General features: G+C 36.6%; 1 protein-coding gene and 2 pseudogenes across 1 annotated transcript; 1 reads left to right on the forward strand and 2 right to left on the reverse strand.

Moving 5' to 3' along the window:
• Positions 1 to 7,800: 7,800 nt before the first annotated feature.
• On the forward strand, positions 7,801 to 8,712 carry LOC125120690 (olfactory receptor 1038-like; annotated as a pseudogene).
• A 2,965-nt stretch (positions 8,713 to 11,677) lies between these two features.
• Positions 11,678 to 12,606, reverse strand: LOC125121087 (olfactory receptor 5M9-like; annotated as a pseudogene).
• Positions 12,607 to 19,287: 6,681 nt separating this feature from the next.
• LOC125121088 (olfactory receptor 5M3-like) lies at positions 19,288 to 20,211 on the reverse strand. The gene is given in 1 exon segment (XM_047769394.1): positions 19,288 to 20,211. A coding segment is annotated over 1 exon segment (924 nt).
• Positions 20,212 to 21,611: the final 1,400 nt, after the last annotated feature.

The raw sequence follows: 21,611 nt of genomic DNA on the forward strand, positions 1-21,611 counted from the left end.
GCAACGCCGGATTGTCAACCCACTGACCAAGGGCAGGGACTGAACCCGCAACCTCATGGTTCCTAGTCGGATTCGTTAACCACTGCGCCACGACGGGAACTCCTATTTTTCACTTCTTATTGAGACTCAGAGTTTATGACCTACCCAGGTGCACATGGGAAGATAGAAGAGACTGTTAGCCTATATCCTGCTCTAAAGCTGCTCTTCTTCCCACTCCATTCTCCTCTCCCAAAGGAAGGTGCTGGAGGCAGAGGTAATAGCCATCCCCAAGGAATCAGAGGATTCAAACTACACTGCATATTCATTAATCTTGAGTTGAAACTTTGTTTGTTGAAATTAGTTTCAGTTAATATGTCCCCCTGAAAAAGCTTAGAAACATTATTTTAATAAGGCCCCTTGAAACTCATTAGAAAGTAAATCCAGTTTTAGCCATTACAGTAGGGAATTCTCTTTGCAATGCAAGACCTGGAGAGGCACTTTCATCATGGACACTGAAGCAAAGTCTGACTTCAGTTTCTCTTTACTTAATAATTGGCAATTATTTAATTAGAAGCATCAGATGAAGAATGGTAGTTACCAAAGAAATGGCATTTTTCCAGATATTCTGAATTTTGGCAGCCTGGCTAGAAATGGAAATGCTAACCTGATCTTTTTCCTATTATACAGTATGGGCAAGCAATAAGCACTTGGAAACTTCTAAATTCTGTGGAGAGATACTGCATATTAAACAATACCAAATAATTTGGAAATATAATCACTGACTAATTTTTTTCCTAATTCAGTGCTAAACTACTACTTTTTTTTTTCCAAATTAAGGTTTTTGTTTGTTTGTTTGTTTGTTTGTTTGTTTTTTGTCTTTTGTCTTTTTTGTTGTTGTTGTTGTTGCTATTTCTTGGGCCACTCCCACGGCATATGGAGGTTCCCAGGCTAGGGGTTGAATCGGAGCTGTAGCCACAAGCCTATGGCCTAGGCCAGAGCCACAGCAACGCGGGATCCAAGCTGCGTCTGCAACCTACACCACAGCTCACGGCAACACCAATCGTTAACCCACTGAGCAAGGGCAGGGACCGAACCCACAACTTCATGGTTCCTAGTCGGATTCGTTAACCACTGCACCACGACGGAACTCCCCAAATTAAGGTTTTTGATCTATGCTTTGGCCAGAAGGCCCTGCTGGAAAGCACCAAAGAATACCAATGGGCTAAATCCTTTCCTAAATAAAGAAATCCAAATGAGTCAGCTAGGTAAAGGCCTATTCAAATGGAAGTGGGGTGGAAAAGCAAATGTAAAATATACACACTAGCAATATAAATGGTATATACTGTGTCTGCACAGTTTGGATGGAAGCAAAGTTCTGTGAGCTGCAATAATTAGGCAAAGTGTTGGTTTCGGCACACATTTGAAATAGAAATTATGAACTAAAATATGATAAAATGCTTATAACTATGATTTGATCATTTTCTAAAAATTGCACATCACACTAAAATCATATCACAATGGAAAAATATCAAATCAAGTCACCACATGAAAAACAAAATAAAATTGTTTGAAGGAATAAATCAAATTTGCAGCTTAGAAGTATCAGGGAAAAAAGAATTCCCATCATGGCTCATAGGAAATGAATATATATATATATATATATATATATATATATATATAATTATTAATGTTAGTGTAGAAAAAAAATGGAAAGTCTTATAGGAGTCAAGTTTATTGAGTCTCCAGTATGTGTTAAGAAAGAGGCTAATGAGAGAGAAAAAAATCACTGTCCACACAATAACTAACAGAGATGATAAACTAATAAAATAAAAATTTGGTATAACGATAAATGATATTGAGGGGAAAAGAAGTAAATTAGGGAAGAGAAGTAGTGTGCTAGTCATTAATGCTGACATAGCACTTATGATAATCCAGACATGATTCCTTACATTTTACACACTTTACACATTCATTTATCCTCAATGTAGCACCAGAGGCAGTTACCATGATTTTCATTGTAAAGATGGTGAAAACAAGACACAGCCTGTTAGGTGACCAAGTATTGTCAAGGAATATAACAGAAGAAACAGAATTTAAACCTAGATAATATGGCTTCAGTGTTCTCATGTATTACCACCTTGAAAGTATCCAAAGGAGAAAGAATGAGATGGTTAAGAAAAGGTAGCCCAGGCAGAGGGAACGAATGTAAATACCTAAGGCTGGTGAGCCCTGGAATATCTGAATTCAGTGGGGATAGAAGGATAGGAATGGGGAAGAGAGTGATTAAAATAACAATGATTAGAAAGGTAACAACTATGAGATTATTCCGTTTCGGGGGCACTAGCATGAATTTTGGATTTTATTTTGGGTGTAATGGGCAACAATACAGGATTCTACACCAGGGAATGAGATAACCTAATTTTAGATTTTTTTTTTTTTTTGGTAGTGCTGCACCATGGCATATGGAGGTTCCCAGGCTAGGGTTCAAATTGGAGGGATATCTGCTGGCTTACACCACAGCTACAGCAACCCCAGACCCAAGCCTCATCTGTGAGCTACACCCCAGTGCATGGCAATGCCAGATCTTTAACCCACTGAGTGAGGCCAGGGATCAAACCTTGATCCTCATGTATAATCGTTGGGTTCATTACTTCTGAGCCACAACAGGAACTCCAAGATAACCTAATTTTAAAAGAATTATTCTGTGTTAAAAATCACTCAAAAAGGGAAAGAATGAAAACAGCCACCCTAGTTCTAAGGATGGTAGATAAAACAAGAGAATTGTAGTTGGTGCAAACTAGTTGGATGCCAGTTACACTGGAAAGTAGTGCCAACTTGAATTCCTCCAAGTTTAGGGTGACTCAAGGATTTTGCCTGGAGAAACCATAGGGTTCCTATGGGCTGTGATAAGAGGAGTTTGAGAGGAGCAGGCTTGAGACAGGGAGGGTCAGGGTATTAGAAACTCAGTTTTGGACACTAAATCCAAAATGCTTAGTGTACTCCCAAGTAAAGATGTCAAGTAGGATGTTGAATATGAGAATCTAGATTCAGAAGAATGTATGGGGATAAAGTGTTACATTGGAAGTTGATGGCATATAGACACTTAGATGTACAAAACTGAACGAAATTAACAAGCAAAGGAATATGTATAGAAATAATCAGACAAAATGACAAGGAACTGAGTTTATGGCTGTCCAACATTTGGAGGTCAGGGCAATAAGGAGGAACCAAAAATGGACCTGAGAAGGAATGTGGCAGATATCACAGATAGGTTACATAACATGACCTTGGTGAGGAGACTTCCCACAGAATAAAGGGAGTAAAAGGATTACTGGAATGATATTTAGAAAAGGGGGAGAATGTAAGTTGGAGGCAGTATTTAAAAACAAGCAACCTGGCAAGTACAAAGTTGAAAACAAGATAATTTAGCAATAAATAAAAAGTTTTGAAGTTGACATATTCTCTTATTTGGCATTTCTATTTTTTAAGTATTTTATCTTAAAAGTATTGGATCATTCTAAAGCAATTTTGAACATTTTAATTGGTTAATTTTTAACTAATTTTAAGGGAATTTATTACAGAATAATTATCTTACTAACTAGAAAAAATAACAAAATGTTAAAATAGGAATTTAATAGATAAGTTAGAAACATGCTTTGAGAAGAATCTTAAAAGGCATGTAAAACCCTGACATACCTACAGCTGATATGTGTGGGTTCTGAATTAGTGGATTCATCCAGGATCCATGCCTAGTGGATCCACTCCTGTGGAACCCCTGGCCTGGAGGGACAGCTGTATTATGCCATTTCATACAATGGACTTGAGTACCCCTGGGTTTGGGGATCCATAGGGGTGGCCAATGGTGGGGAGAGGTTTCCTGGAACCAATCCCTCATGTATATTGAGGGACAACTGAGTTGCTGGAAAAAAATTGGGATTTAAGCATTAAATTGTCACATACTATGAGCACAATTTAATAAAGTATAGACAAACATGAAGGAAAAAAAGAAAAACGTGTTGTCCCCAAACTTAAAGAACAAACTTGTTCACTCTAGTGGATGATTTATATATTTTGTTCGTGTTTTTCTGTATATCAAATTTTATAATCAGCATTCTTATACAGTTGACCCTTGAAAAATGTGGGGTTAGGGGCACCAACCCCACCAGGTGGAAAATCTGCTAACAACTTTACAGCAGGTTTGTATCTGCAGTTCCACACCTGCAGAGACAAACAACTTCATGTGGTACAATCCTACCAAAGTATTATTGAAAAAAATTCACATATGAGTGGATACAGACAGTTCAAACCTGTGTTACTCAAGTGTCACCTGTATTTTATTTATATTCTGGATACACATTTTTTTTTAAATAAAGGATTTATAAAAATACTCCATACTGGAGCTCTCTTGTGGTGCAGTGTGTTAAGTTGTCTGGCATTGTCACTGCAGTGGCTTAGGTCACTGGTGTGGTGCGGGTTCCATCCCTGGCCCAGGAATTTCCATATGCCATGGGTGTGTCCACAAATGATAACAACAACAGTAATAATAATAATAGTAATAACCTATATATATCAAGTTTTCTAAAACTCCAAGGTTTTTATTATATACAAAAGTTGGTTCACTGTAAATTAATAAGAAATAGGTGGATTACTTAATAATATCAGGGGTGTTCGTTAGCTTTTTGGAAAAACAATAGTTTATATTCTTGATTCAGGTCATACAACAAATTAATGCCATGCGATTTTAAAAGTTAAATATCAACTCTATTGAATGAAGATAAGGTTATTTACTGCCTTTGTGTTCACACTTGGCAAAGAAAAAATAAACACCTCTGTCTACTTGAAAACATACAACTTCTAGGTCTAAAAGACATTCAGTTAATACGTATAAACCAAATAATTGAATCAGAATCCCTTTGACTGAGATCACAGGGAATTAAAGGAACTAATGTAAAAATATAATAACAATGCATTCCAAGTGGTTGTGATTTTAAAATTTTTGCCACTTGGTTTTGCTTTTCTTTATTTTCTTTGTCTGAAGTGAATAGGACATACATACCAAGGACTAGTGATTTCATTCTGACATCATTCTCACTTCAAATATAACCTAATGTTACCTTGGTTTTATAGGCTACTCTTTTTCTCATCAGAGTTGCACACTGGAGAGTCGGTGACCCTCATGTAGTCATGTCTGGGGAATATTAGGAAATAACACTCGAAGGGATAGAGATTGCATTATATAAAGTCCTAGATCACATCTTCACATGACCTGACTGTCAGAGAGAGTGTCATTGGAAAGGAGAGCCCCTGAGGAAACATTCAGGGGAAGAGTTCTTCTACAACTGGGTAGGTTAATAGGTGCTGTTGAGGAGTTCCTGTTGTGGCTCAGAAGGTTAAGAACCTGACTAGTATCCATGAGAATGTGGTTCAGTCCTTGACCTTGCTCAGTGGGTTAAGGATCTGGTGTTGCTGTGAACTGTGGTGTGCGTCACAGATGTGCCTCAAATCTGGTGTTGCTGTGGCTGTGGTGTAAAGCTGGCTGCTGCAGCTCCAATTCAACACCTACCCAGCCTGGGAATTTCCATATCCTGCAGGTTTGGCCCTAAGAAGAAAAAAAAATCAGTGCTGTTGGCCATTTCCATAGCCTTCCTTTCCCAGGTCATTCACAATTTCCCTTATTTAAAAGTAAGTAGGTGACCCTGTCTAGCCTCTACTCCAACTGGATGAAGCTGACATTTACACAGAAGAATGAAATACTTTTCTTACCCCTACCCCCAATAAAATATCTCTTTCAACTGCTTCCTAAGCCTTTGGCTTTTTCTAGAAGAAGAAAACACTTTTTATTTGTTGGTAAAACTTCAGAAGCCAATTCCTTAGGAAGAACAGCATTTGTATGTGTGAGTATTTCCTTTCAGAGAAGATTTTGATGGTTTTAAAAGAACATATATCGAAGAGATATACATGAGTGAAAGTAATTCATAAAATGGGACCTGGTCTTTTCCAAATTTGAAGTTAATGAGGTGTGTGGGTTTTGAATTTTTTCTTTTATTGCAAAGAGGGAAAATGAAATAAGCCTGATCCCAATATATGCACAAAGAAAAGTAACTCAATGCCAAAACATTCCACAAATTACCTCTAAAACAGACCAACGTGATATTTTCCATGGAAGACCAAAATTGAAATCAGAGTCAATATGCTGCCATGGAAGGAAGCAGGCAAAATTTGGCCAAATCAGTACTTTCTCATTTCTCCTTCTATTCTATTCCTAGCATAGTGAGCTATAGTACAAATATCTATGTTAAGATGCCTGTTTAAGAAGACAAGTCAGTTCAAACACACCTCTCACAGGTGGGTTTTGACTCCACCAAGAGGGAAGTAAATGGATTTGGGGAAATTGTTTTCATGTCATATTTTACATATACACTCATATGTAATATGTGTATTTGTATATATGCATATATGTATGTATATGTGTGCATGTATGTTTATGTATGTTTAGCTTTTAGAAACACAGTATGTACAAGCCATAGTATTAAGATAAGTCAATAGAGAATAAAAAACTAAAGAACAGATTTTCTGACTACTGGCAATAACCTAAAAAAAAAAAAAGATTCCCTTTGAGCAATATGTTTGAGGAGAAAGGGTGTTAATTATTTCTATTTCGTAAACTTTATTTTTAATTTGATACTGTGAGATTTATAAAATATGTATTTTTTTTACTTTTCTCCCTAAATTAATTTAGCTAATTAGTTTTCTCAGCCTCAGAAGTGGAAGAGGCACTGTAACTCGCAATAAGCATACCATGCAAGCAGAACATCATAAGGAAGGAATATCACTTTCTGAAAATTTCTATCTCTTATCAAATGATTACCACTTTTTTCACTTATTAAATTTTTTGAACTACAGTTGATTTATGATTATAGTTATGATAGTTTCCTATGTACAACAAAGTGATTCAGTTATACATATACACACATCCATTCTTTTTCAGATTTTTTCCCATATAGATTATCATAGATTACTGGGTATAGTTCCTTGTGGGATACTATACAGCAGGTCCCCATTGGCCAGTCATTCCACATGCCACAATGTGCATGTATGCCAATCCCCAATACCGCCTTTTAAAGGCAGGAGGATTATTTCACAGAAAATTTTCCAAGGATTGTAGAAAACATTCCTGATTATAAATGCTTGAAAATAAGTAAAATACAGCACTGAAGAACACTTTAATATAGAGAATTATACTTTAAAAAGTACATTTATTCTAGATCTACTCCAAGTGTATTTTTCATTTTTAGAAAGCACAGCATTTGAAAATGAATGGATTATATATGAATTCAAAATTTACCTCATCCACAAGGAAAAACATCCAATGACCCCCTTTTTATACCCATTTAATATCCTGTTTAACTTTGCATCGATCACAATGTGTATTTATTCAAGTAAATTAAAAATATCTACTCAAAAATCTAACAAACTAGCACACAAAGGTTTTACTCCAACAGGAAGAAAATATGGGAGCAGGAAAATTTAACAATTGCTTTTTTCTGTTTATTCAATATAATTTTAAATTATCTACATATAAATATTAAATATTTTTACAACCATTATTTTTATTGGTCCTCAACCTTTGGTCTTGCAAAATTACAAACATCTAGAGAGGAGAGTTTGAAATGGGATGCATTTGTTTGTTCTGATATTCTCCTTCAATGAACAATAATTTCTTGGGTTGAAACATATAAGCTTTGTGTCTGAAAATCATTTCTTACTCCTGGTAATTCTGTCTTCAACTGTCTTTATTCATCAACTGAGAGACTGGAACGAATGACTGAAACAAATAGCACCAGGGTGACAAAATTCATTCTTTTGGGCTTTTCAGTCCATAGGGAGATTGAACTCCTTCTCTTTCTGCTCATTTCAGTGGTATATTATCTAACTCTGGTAGGAAACACTGGGATGATTTCCTCAATCCGACTGGATTCTCGACTTCACACACCTATGTACTTTTTTCTCAGTAATCTGGCCTTTGTAGACCTTTGTTACTCTTCCTCAATTGACCCCAAGTTCCTGGAGACCCTCCTGACCAAGCACAGGTCCATCTCTTTCTATGCATGTGCAACACAGTTGGGCTTTTTCCTGAGCTTCTTGATTTTGGAGATGTTCCTTCTGGCAATAATGGCTTATGACCGCTATATGGCCATATGCAATCCTCTTCTCTATGTGGTGATCACGTCCCCAAAGGTTTTTATGCAGCTGGTAACTGGCCCCTACTTATACAGCTTTTCTGTTGCTTTACTCCACACAGTTGTTACTTTCTGATTGATCTACTGTGGCCCCAATGTCATCAATCATTTTTGTTGTGATGATGTGCCTTTGATGGCCCGTGCCTGCTCCGATACCAGCCTCAAAGAGATGTTGATCTTCATGTTTGTGGGATTCAACATGGTCAGCTCTTTGACCACTGTCCTTTTTTCTTACTTGTACATTGTGGCTGCCATCCTGAGAATCCAGTCTACAGAAGGGAGGTTCAAAGCCTTCTCGACTTGTGGTTCTCATTTGACTGCTGTGATTATATCTGCAGCCAAAATCAAACCATTTCTTTGACACAGGCAAAGTGGCCTTGTGTTCTACTCAATAGTCATCCCCATATTGAACCCCATGATTTACAGCTTGAGGAAGAAACAGGTGAAAAATGCCTTGAGGAAAGCTGTTGAAAATGCTATGTCCTGCCTCTAATAAACTTTAAAAACCTCTCGGAACAACACCTGTCTTGGGACAATACCACATGCAGTTATGCTGTTTTTATAAGCTTTTGATGGTATACATTTATTTTTTACCATTCTTTATATGAGTAATATGATTTTGTGCATGAGTTCTATCTTTTATGCAATCAATATGAAGCTGAAATGTTTGAAAGCGTCAAATTTACATTTTAAAGAAATTTCTACTCTTAGGGTATGTGACACAGATATCTTTGACCTGGATAGTTTATATCCTACTGATAATAAGATATAGCAACTCCTTTCTCCCCCCTCCCGCTGTACAGCATGGGGACCAAGTTACACCTATATGTATACATTTTTTCCACCCTTTGTTCTATTGCGATATAAGTATCTACACATAGTTCTCAATGCTACTCAGTAGGATCTCATTGTAAATCCATTCCAAGTTGCATCCGATAACCCTTTCAAAAGTGTTTCTGTTGTGCATATTGTGGAGGATAGAGAAAGGGGCAAAGAAGGTGTTCATCCCCATGTCATTCCACCCAGTAGCCTGTTGCTCAACTGTACCCAGTCTGCTAATCATCTTTCCTCCGTTTCTGACCACCACTGAATTCAATACTGATCAGTCCCTGAAATTACACAGATTAACATGTCCGTTGAAACAACGGTTTTTCACTGCATAGATTTGGGAATCAGGAAAGCCATACATCCTTTTATTAATTCTATCAAAACATAAAAAGCAGACCTGTCCCTAAATTCCCTAAGCAAAGCTGTGCTTTCAAAAGATCCTTTGAAGTTTTTTTGATATAATGAAATTATGATGGGTTGGAGGAAAGGAAGGAATAGTGATAAATATGGTTGTTATAAGTTGCCAAGAATATACTTATATGTTGGGGTGATTTTTTTTATAATAACAGAGCAAAATAAAATTCCAGTTTTATTGTTAGACAGCACATACATCAAAGAGCACAAAATAAGTAAATAAACAGCAACTTCATATACAAAAAAGAAAAATAAAATAAAAAAGGGAAAAAAGAAACCTTTTATCTTTGTCTTTTTTAACCATCTCATACAAACCAACTACTTGTAGTATGGCTAAGTTAATTTGTGGTGATTATAAAGCAATATAATCTGAAATCCACTTAAACCTTCAACTGGAATGTTCACAGATAAATTCAAATGTTCAGTGTCTACCATGTGCATGATATTGGAGCCATTCTCGGAGAGCAATAACAAGCACATTCCTGACAGGACAGAACAGTCTGGTAGAAGAGGCAGATAACAATCAAATCATCAGTATGAGTTAGTAAAACTCAGAAAGAGTTAAACTATCAGAGGAGGGTGATGAAGGCAATTAAAGTGCAACGAATGCAAAAATTCCAGTAGTATGAGATACTAGCCACAAGTGACTTGGGGAGTGGGGAGATGTGACCTTCCTCAGTGTGACCTTGTCAGCTTGTTTCAAGCCCCAAGGAGAAAAAGAGCACATATGGGATAAGGCAGTAGCAGTTTGGAAAAGAAAGATCATTAGCCTGTTAAAAAGAAATGAGGGGCACATTATCAGTCCTGTTTATCTTTTGTTAAGCCCACCAAATTCTAGCCCAATATCTTCTCTGCCTTACTAGACTGCCAGTATGCCATGATAATGCCTCAGTTTGGCTTAAATACACAGTCTAGCCTTGCTCATTTCCTTGGGAACTATAGGAAGGATTTATCTTCTACATTTTATCACTCCTGGTGTCTGATATAATGCCTGTAACCACTCTGAATGCTGGTGGAAGAATGAGTGAATGAGTGAGTGAGCAAACATCATGAACACAATTTGAACCACTTACCTGCTTATAATGACCCTCTCCATCTGAGAATCTCCTTCCTCCACCAAGGCAGGACATGGCATCCCTCAAGGCCCTACTGGAGTGATCACAGGACTCAGGATAAACCAATCAAGATAAGTCTTTCAAGGGAATTTGAAATTATACCCCTGTAAATCTATTGAGTCTCAATTAGTCACTTAATCTTAGATCCTAGGTTAGGTGAATGCTGGGGCTGGGATTTTCGATGCAGCTCTCCTTCTGCACTGAAAAACAAAAAGCTGGCTTGTAGAGAAATTAAAATTAAATATAAATACTGTATTCAAGAGAAATACATGTGGGCTCAAACAGAGAAAGTGGGTGGTGATTTTTGTTCTGAAAATGTCCAATGCCCAAGGGCTGCTTTGTTGTGAAACCAGTGCCATTCTCTGTTATTAAGTTTCATAGGATACCACTGTAATTTTATTTAAAAATAAAAACATAAGATTTTGATGTTATTTATTTTTAATAAGCCACTTTAAGCGGTTTCTGTGGATTTCTTCCCCCCCCCACCCTGGCTTTAAATTGAAACGACTTCTTAAATAAGTGTTAACTCATAACCTTGGTGAAGTCTAAAACTTTCCCCAACACAAAGGGCAAGGAGAAGCTGAAGAATAAAGGTAGATCATTTTAGATTTGTAGATGGCAGGTTTAATAAGCAAAGGAACTTACATATGAGGTTTGTCTTGGTCAGTGACAAGATAAGGATATCTTTACATCTGTCTGCCAGAATCTTAAAAGTTTATATGAGGCTTTCACTGGGTTCAGCCACTCATACCATCCAGATTCTCAACAGCCCTTTGCTCTCTCAAGGCTCTGTCTTTGAAAATGCCTCTCACTGTAGGAATAGCAGACAGAACCTGGTTCTGAGGAAAAGGGAGGGAATGAGGAACCTCCTATTTTTCATGAATGATATTTAATATGTCATTTTAATCATTTATTTGCATATGTAAAATAAAGCAGGCATAGTACCTAGAATCCACTCACTGGGCACAGCATCGCTGTGTTAGATTGGACTTCTTAGTATATGTAAGAGTTGTCTCTAGAAAGTCCTTTTTGAGCTAGAAACTTTTATGCCAGGACATTTATAACAGGTAATGACATACCACAGAAATATTGATTTCAGTGTCACTGCCCCAAGTTTGCCTTGATGATTGCTTTGTTGAACGCCTCTTTCACATCTTTGTTTCTCAAACTGTAGATCATGGGATTCAGCATAGGGATCACTGTGGTGTAAAACACAGCCACCATTTTCCCCTGTTCCACGGACTCTTCCGTGGGCCTCCTGAGATTAATGAATATGAGAGTCCCATAAAACATGGTAACAGCAGTTAGGTGGGACCAGCATGTGGAGAATTCCTTCCTCCTTCCGTCAGTGGAGCACATGCATAGCACAGCTACTATGATGAGGGTAGATGAGGACGACTGAGAGGGAATATGTGAAGTTAATCCCAGCAATAATAATCATGGTGTATTCTTTCATGTAGATCCCCCCCACAGGCAATCTTGATGAGAGGAGGGTCAGCACAATAGAAGTGGTTGATTTTAAAGTTTCCACAGAAGTACAAGACTTATGTCCACAGCAGGCATATTAGGCTAACAGAGAATCCATAGAGGTAAGGAACAGAGATAAGCTGAACACAGACAGTCCTGGACATTTTACCGCCATAAAGCAAAGGGTTGCAGATGGCCATGTAGCAATCAAAGGCCATCACAGCCAAGATATATACCTCCACGTGGACCAGGGCAATGAAAAAGTAACATTGCACCAAACACCCCATGTAAGAGATGGTTTTTGTCTCTGATAGCAAGTTTTCCAGCATTTTTGGAGTGACATTGGAAGAAAACCACACATCCACAAAAGATAAATGACTCAAGAAAAAGTACATCGAGCTCTGAAGCTATGGACTGATGCTGATAAAAATAATCATACCAATGTTCCCTAACAGAGTGATGATGTAAACTAATAGGAACATCACAAAAAAGAGAACTTGAAGCTCCTGATGACTAGTCAACCCCAAAAGAATAAATTCTGTCACACCTGTAAAATTTGTCATTGTATTTCCTTAGACCTGGTCTGAACTGCCTATGGAAAAATAATTTTTTTAACTGTGAATAGATTTGTTTATTCTTGAAATTGGGTCATGTTTATCTGAATTCTAATTCAAATAATTTAAAAGTTAATGAAGATTTCCCACAATGCCCAATACAAGAATATCTAAGCACAATTATTTTATTCAATGGGTGTTACAGGTAATTATCACCAATACTTAACTGGTTCTTATCTGTAAAATAGACAATTACCATCATATAGTCTTAGAATTAGACATTTATATTCTGCTAAATTATTGAAATAATGTTAACAGTACAAGGCTCAAATAGGTGACATTTGAAGGTAATATTATATAACAAGGACGTATAAATGAGTTTTTACTTATAATTGCTTACAATAATTCATTTTACAAACATCCAAGCCAATTATATGTCAGATATATTTGTTATATCTAGAAGTATTCTAAATTCTGGAAACATGAGGTTGAACAAGATATACAAGACTCTAGCTTATGTCATATTTTATTCTTGTTGAAAAAGAGTGTATAATAAATATACAAATAAGATACATCAGCTAGTGGAGGTGCTGTGACAAAAACACAGCATGTTGATAAGATCAGAAATAAGAAGAGGCAGGATGCAGACAGAATGGCCAAAAATCTTGAGGATATGACTTTTGGGTTAAGGAAAAGTAGCCAGCTATGTAGAAATAAGGGGGAAGAAACTGAAAATGCGAAGTGTTAGAAGAGGAACTATTTAGCTTTCCATACTGAAAAAAAAAGACGCTCCTTTAATATTATGAAGTGTATTAATTCTATGATTATATCATAAGTTCCTCTAACTAATAGAGCATATTTAGGAAGTTAATTAATCTCAAAATATTTTTTTTCCCTTTATAGGTAATCATTAGCTCTGTGGTAGCAGAGTTTGTCTCATTCATCTTGGAACCTTTAAACTGTCTAGCTTAGTTGTTAAACATAACAGATATTCAAGAATATTCATGATATGATTTTTAAGAGCCCTGATCTCTAGATCTGGTTCATTCAATTCATTTAATATTAATAAATTCTCTAGGAAAGATTGTTCTAGTGGCAATAGCCTCAGTTTTAAGATATACTAAGAATAGCTAATTTGTATTGAATGCTTACTAAATCTTTTGCCTGCAAAGTTCCCATGAAGCAGGTTATATTAGGATAATTCTAAAATTGAGGAAACTGAAGCACTGAAAGCCTAAGACGGTCTTCCTATACTGGACATCTACTAATTGGCCAGATCAAGATGCAAGCCAATTAATCTGACTGTAGTACTATACCCTTAATAACCTTATATCACTGCCTCTTTGATAACCTGTTCTAGTATTCTATTTATTTGTATTTAAAATTCAGTTTGATCATCCACCCCAAAAGAAGAAAGTTTTCCTTTTAATAGTTCTTCCTTGATGGACCAGAAGAGCCTTGCATAAGTTCACAGCAGGCTGAACTACAGAGTTAATAGACCATGGCCTCTCTCTACCTCTCAACGTTAGGCAACCCATAGTTCTAGGATCAGAGAATCCAAGTGAATTCTGGTATATACCCAATTTACTACATGTATTCATCATCTATTAAAATAATAAGGAATATAGAATATGAAATTTTAAAATTAAGAAAATATTAACCTTTCAGGAATTTCCCATGAAGAAGAACAGTGGAGGTATAGTAAGTGGTCAATCATCCTCACTAATACAATACTTTCAACTCCATTCACACACATTTTAATTATTTACTTATTTTCTTTTTTAGGGCCACACCTGTGGCATATGAAGGATCCCAAGCTAAAGGTCAAGTTGGAGCTACTGCTGCCGACGTACACCACAGCTCATGCCAACGCCAGATACTTAACCCACTGAGTGAGGCCAGGGATTGAACCCACAACCTCATAGTTCCTAGATGGATTTGTTTCCACTGAGCCATGACAGGAACTCCACATTTTAAAACACAGTGGTCTTTGCAGAGAAATGGTAAAAGGGTAAAAAATGAAGAATAAGCATTTTGTTAAATAAACTGTGGATATAAATAATGATATTTCCCAGTAATATAAATTTCACCCAATAAAACATGGTGATAACAAATAAACCTACAATTTAGGTCTAGTATCTTCAAAATAAGAATAAAAATGAAAATATGTGACTACATTAATCTGTACTGAAAAGAGCATAACATTTGTAGATCTACCTTCAGCAGCAAAGATAAACAAATGATAATTCCTCACTATTTGTAATAGAATCTTGAACACTGAGAAGATTAAGAGCATTTCCCCGAGGAAATTTCCAGGTAGTTATGAAAGACATAGTAATTAAAATTCTGGAAACATCTCAGGGGTAAGAGAAGTTAAGGAACATTAGTTAGAAGAATAATACCTATGATAAAATTAAGATATCAAAATTTTTAATATCATGATCTAATTTCTCCCACTTTCACATGGGCTCTCCCTTCTTTCATTCACACTTGACAATTGTGTGTCTCAGGAAAACATTCTTATTTTACATTATAAAATATCAGTCAGTGGTTTTCTTTTCTGTTTTGTTAGAGTTCTTATAAGCATCATCTGTCAGGATAGGTGATCATAGAAAAGTGTGATCTAGGCATCTCAAGTTTGTCTTATAGATAGAAGATGCCTCAAAAGTATACATCACTTGGAAACATCTGGGGAGAATGAGTAAAACAGGAGGTCACTGGTGAAGAACCTGATTATTAGTAAGACAATTTTTCTTACTTATTTTAGGTTATTATGGGAGTCAGTGAGGATTGACTTTGATGTCAGATCAGGAATCACACCTCATCTTTGACTTCAACTATGTGTCCTTGGGTAAGTAAGAATTCCAGCCTCAATTCCCAACTGTAGAATGAGGACTTTACAGTCTCACAGTGTGGCATGGTGACCTTAGATAATATTGGCATAACTCTCAGCACAATGCCTGTCTCATCTAAAGCACTCAAAAAAATTGAAAAGATTTGTGCCTTTTCACCTATAAACAGTTTAAAGGTATGATTTCACCACCTCTCTAGGACTGTGGCCAATATTATATTTATGTGGAAGAATGAAAATATGCACATGTAAAATAAACTTAAGTTCTACCGAGTTTAGATATAGCTAGCAGGTTAACAAACTAGAATGCCAACCTAGATTTTTCATAAACCATAAACGATATACTGCTTCAATTTTGTCTGGAAAACCATGGGCATAATAGTGCTCAGGCAAATTCTTCTTCTGCGTTCTTTGATTCCCAAGTACCCAGAGCTCCTGAGTTCCTTTTCACTTATGATGAAAGTGCATCATGGAAACTCATTGACACAAGCTTATAATAATGTAATATGCACTTTCTCAAGAAAATGCAGTTTTTAAAAGAAGAAAGTGTGTGTGTGTGTGTGTGTGTGTGTGTGTGTGTGTGTGGTGTGAGTGTGTGTTAGGGAGAGAACAATGAAGGGAAGGAGAATGACAGAGAAAGATAATGCACTTTCTGTTGGAGATGCTTAATATAACAGTGTTCATAGATGTCAAAATAAATGTACCAATAGACCTATGTTTGAAAGTATTTGATAAAGCTATCCTGAATTTTCAGCAAATAGCAAAATTGCTTTAAGTTCTGCTAAAGAATGCAGACTCATGGAAATTACAAAAGCCAGATGAGATCTTGGGCATCAGACTCTACAACTTAAAAATTAACTGGGTCAACACAAATGACTTCTCCAAGGTTATCCAGAAATTGCTTTGAAATTTGGAAACTCAAATCAGTAACATGATTTAACCCTTGACCTTGTGTCGGGAGGTATGTCTCTACAATCTTTTATTAGCCTCTCTGCTTCTATTTTCTATGCTGAAAACTCCCTCTTGTCCTGCTTTACCTTTAATCCATATTCCTGCTTGAAAAACAGTCACAGTGTTGGTAAACAGCTTAAGCTTAAGAACAAAGACCAAAAGGCATAAGTTATTCATGTGGTCAGCTGAATGAGGACATAATGCATTGGTCTAGGCATGCTGGACCTGTGCAGATAGGTACTCACATCGTACACAGCATGATATGTCCTATTAAAATAAGAGCAAGAGGAGCCTCATGGCCCCACGGGATATGCATCAGCAAGAAGAACAAGGTGCAATCCTAGGCACTCCCAGGTTACCATAGATAGGAAAGCTGTCTGCAGAAGCAGAATGGTGATTCTCTAGATGCTGTGCATAGACAGCTGATGCCAGTATTCCTCAATGCTAATGATTGTTAAATGCCTAAAGGTCAGAGTAAAAACATAACCAGCTATCGGCTATGTGACTTTTAAAATGGTAAAAAACCTATGTCTTGCACCTACAGCCCCCTCCTCACTTGATATAATCCTAAAATGCACAGTAAAAGCAGTGTGGTTTCTTGAGGTGGGGCTCTTGGTCCCTGAGACCTTGAGTCCCCCGGTTCCCACCATTGATTAAGATAAATGTGTCTTGTTTTATGTTAACCTTTTCTTAAGTTTCACGTACCCATTCATCAGCCCTCACTTGCTGAGCTGGTCTCAGCAACACTGACATCATCATTCTTCATGCAACACTAAACCAACTCTCCAAAAAAGTACATCGAGAAAGTGGTTTAGGTTTGGGAAAAAAAAAAAAAAAAGACAACAAAATCATCCAAATCCACTTGCTGACAAAAAATTTAAATGCTTTAAAACCATATTTTAAAATATATTACTAATCAGCAAGAAATTTAGTATAATGAGTTTTCCAATAAATGGTGACTAAATGGTGTTAGTGGCAAGATAAATTACTTTAAATTCACCTAAAAAGTGACGTTAAGTAAGATCTTGAATTCCGTAGGTTTTGTGGTGACAGATGCAGTAATATTATTATAATTTAATCTGAATTAGAAATTTGTGTAGATGCAAATAGTTTTAAAAAATACCCATGACATATGTGTATGTGGAAATGAGCTCATATGAATTTATGATTTCCCTCAAGGAAAATAAAAATGTTAAAATGGACAAAGGAGAATGTCCTTATACTGCATAAATCTTATTTTATATTTGCATCTTTGTAGATTTGCGATTACTTAATGTATAATTTAAATATGCAGATAACATTTCAGTATTATATATATTTTCTGCAACAGGACAGCAGCACATAATTTATTTATGTATTTATTTCTATCGGAGGACATAGAAATGTTTTGGAAGTTGTCATTTCCTCATACTAGTACTTAATGAAGAGAGATACAAAGGAGAAGCCAAACTATGTTAATAATATCATGTCAGGACATGTCTTTGTTAACCACAAATAGACCACCCAAATATTTTATTTCTATCAAACATAAAAAATATTTTAAAACATTTAAGGAATTCCTGTTGTGGGTCAGTGATTAATGAATCCAACTAGGAACCATGAGGTCGCAGGTATGATCCCTGGACTCACTCAGTGGGTTAAGGATCCGGTGTTGCCATGAGCTTGGTGTAGGTAGCAGATGTGGCTCGGATCTGGCGTTGCTGTGGCTCTGGCATAGGCCAGTTGCTACAGCTCTGATTAGACCCCTAGCCTGGGAACCTCCATATGCCACAGGTGCGACCCTAGAAAATACAAAGACAAAAAAAATAATAATAAATTAAAAAAATAAAACATTTAAATACCATATCTTGGTCACAAAAATGCAAAATGGGAGTTCCCTTGTGACTAAGCAGTAATGAACCCAACTATTATCCACAAGGATGCCAGTTTGATCAAGGCCTCACTTAAAGGATGAAAGGATCCAGTGTTGCCATGAGCTGCAGCGTAGTTCACAGCCATGGCTTTGATCTGGCATTCCTGTGTCTGTGGCGTAGGCAGGCAGCGGTAACTCCAATTCAACCCCTGGCCTGGGAAATTCCATGTGCCTCAGGTTTGGCCCTAAAAAGAAAAAAAAAAAAGTACAAAATGTCAATTCAGTTTTTGAAATGGAGTCTGGAGAACTGTGCTTTCAAAATGACACATCTACTAATTCTACCTACTTTTCATTCAGAATGAAGGCACTATAGCCAGGGCATGCAGGAGGATACACATTCTGGTCACTGGAGAACTTGGAGTTAAAATATGGAAGTTACTGGAATCTGTAAAAGACAGACACTTACCATGTTATATCTCTTAAACGCTAAAAATATGAAAAAGGATTAAACACAATAGGATTGCTCTTTTCAAAATATTAGTCTCTGAACAGACCCACCCTTCACATTAAAAGAAACATTACACATCAATCAATCTTACAACTACAGCTGAGCCCACATTTTATAAACCTTTGCACTCGAAAGTTACATGAAAGATGCTATTTTTTCTGCCCCAAACTATTCCATAAATAGGCAAATCAATAAATATTTCCTAAATTCATCCACTGCATTTTTGAATAACTAAACCAAAATCTCTTCATTCTAGCTAAGTACATGAACAACTTGAATGAGAATAACTGTGAACTTGGACTTAAATGATCTTTTCTATTAACTTATTTATTATTTTTTAATTAAATTTAACTACTTAATCAACAGGAATGGGTCAATCTACTTCATTCTCTGAATTTTTATCTTTTCCTCCTTTTTTAATGTACAAAGTCCTTAGCTTTTGTAAAATGTCTTTAGCTATGTATTAAACAATAATTGTTTACAAACACATTTATAAGAGATAGAGGAAAAAATTAACCCAACCTCATTTTATTTTGTTAAATATGTTCTGCTGAACACTTTGCTCATGGCCTCTTTCACATCCTTGTTCCTCAGACTGTAGATCATGGGATTCAACATGGGGATCACTGTGGTGTAAAACACAGCCACCATTTTCCCCTGTTCCACGGACTCCTCTGAGGGACGTCTGAGAATAAGGGTTCCATAGAAGATGATGACAGCTGTCAAATGGGACCCACAGGTGGAAAAGGCCTTGCACCTCCCTTCTGTTGAATGCATTCACAGAATGGCAACAAGAATAAGCAGATAAGATACAATAACTATAGTCAGAGAATCTGTGAAGTTAATGCCCACGAGTATGATCATGGTATATTCTTTCACAAAGGTCCCAGCACAGGCGATTTTGATGAGAGGAGGATCTGCACAGTAGAAATGGTTGATCTCAACTTTCCCACAGAAATACAAGCCATATGTCCACAAGGTTACTGCCAGACTCGTCATAAAACCATATATGTAAGGGAAAGAAATCAGTCGAATACAGACAATCCTTGACATTTTGCTGCCATAGAGCAAAGGGTTCCCGATGGCCATATATCTATCACAGGCCATCACCGCAAGGATAAAAACCTCTACATAGACAAGGGCAATAAAGAAGAAACACTGGACCAAACAACCAGCATAAGAAGTAGTTTTTGTTTTTGATAACAGATTTTCTAACATTTTAGGGGTGACATTAGAAGAAAACCACACACCAACAAATGACAAATGACTAAGAAAAAAGTACATGGGACTGCTGAGCTGTGGACTGACCTTAATTAACATGATCATGCCAATATTACCCACCAAGGTGATAATGTAGATCACCAGGAAAAGGATGAAGAAGAGAACTTGCCATTCTGGACGAGTGGTTAGTCCCAAAAGAATAAACTCCATCACATCGGTGAAATTGAGCATTTTCTCAGCTCTTGGTTAATATTAGTAACAAACTTCTGTGATAAGTAAAAGGGAATAAAATTTAAAATCAAGTATCACTTATTTATTAATTTATATTTTTCCAATGACCTTCTTCTTCTTTTTTTTTTGTCTTTTGTCTTTTGCCTTTTCCAGGGCTGCTCCCACGGCATATGGAGGTTCCCAGGCTAGGGGTCTAATCAGAGCAGTTGCTGCTGGCCTACACCACAGCTCATGGCAACACCGGATCCTTAACACACTGAGCAAGGCCAGGGATTGAACCCGCAACCTCACGGTTCCTAGTTGGATTCGTTAACCACTGAGCCATTATGGAAACTCCCATTCTTTTTCTTTATTAAATATCTATGACTGTGTTTTGCCATTCTTCTTAGCAAATCATTTCTGAGTACTTGCTATGTAACAGGTTGTCTGAAGTTTGCTTGGATAAGTGAACATTCTATATTATAGAGCATTTATACAAAATGTGATTGAAATATGCTAGAAACAGGTTTCAAAGACTCTCACTTAAATATCCCTTTTTTCCAACACAGGCATTTGTTAATTACATATTTTAAGACATGAATGGGGAGTTATGGTTCTCATTTTAACATAGCTCAAAAGTAATAATTTTACTCTTTTTCATTGTAAGCATAATCTTCATGATTAGAGATGGAAGCCATTTAATCCAAAAATTTGTTAGCCCTAAATCTCATATAAAATGATTTTTAATCTAACTTCATATTTGCACTCATTTAAAGAGGGAAAAATGATCACTGTAGTCATTAAAACAAAATGGTAAACTGCTTACACACATTCATACATTATGCATATTTCCTGGATATGACTCTTTTTTGCATGTCTAACATGGAATTATAATCTACTAGATATCCTCCATTGCTATGTTCTGTAAATTCAGATGTATGTTAGGCAAGGATATTAATTTCACTATTTAAAACAGTATAAATGTAAATAAACTTTCTAAAACCCTGACATATTCCTTCAGTGTGATACTGGGTGCAGAAAGCAGGCAATAAATGATGCTTCTATGGAGATCCAGTGATGTTCTAGGAAAACTTTCTGGTATTTGCAAATTTATTTTCAAATATGGGTGTATCATATGAACATTTGCCAGAACCACATTACACCAATCATTTTCCTAAGAAAACACTAGTTCTTGGAGTTCCCGTCATGGCTCAGTGGCTAACGAATCCAACTAGAAATGATGAAGTTGCAGGTTTGATCCCTGGCCTCACTCAGTGGGTTGAGGATCCAGCGTTTCCATGAGCTCTGGTGTAGTTCACAGATGTGGCTTGGATCCCACGTTGCTATGGCTCTGGTGTAGGCTGGTGCCTGCGGCTCCAATTGGACCTCTAGGCTGGGAACCTCCATATGCCATAGAAGTG

The sequence above is a fragment of the Phacochoerus africanus genome, chromosome 2 (genome assembly GCF_016906955.1).
Source record: "Phacochoerus africanus isolate WHEZ1 chromosome 2, ROS_Pafr_v1, whole genome shotgun sequence".
In the NCBI taxonomy this organism is placed as follows: Eukaryota; Metazoa; Chordata; class Mammalia; order Artiodactyla; family Suidae; genus Phacochoerus; species Phacochoerus africanus.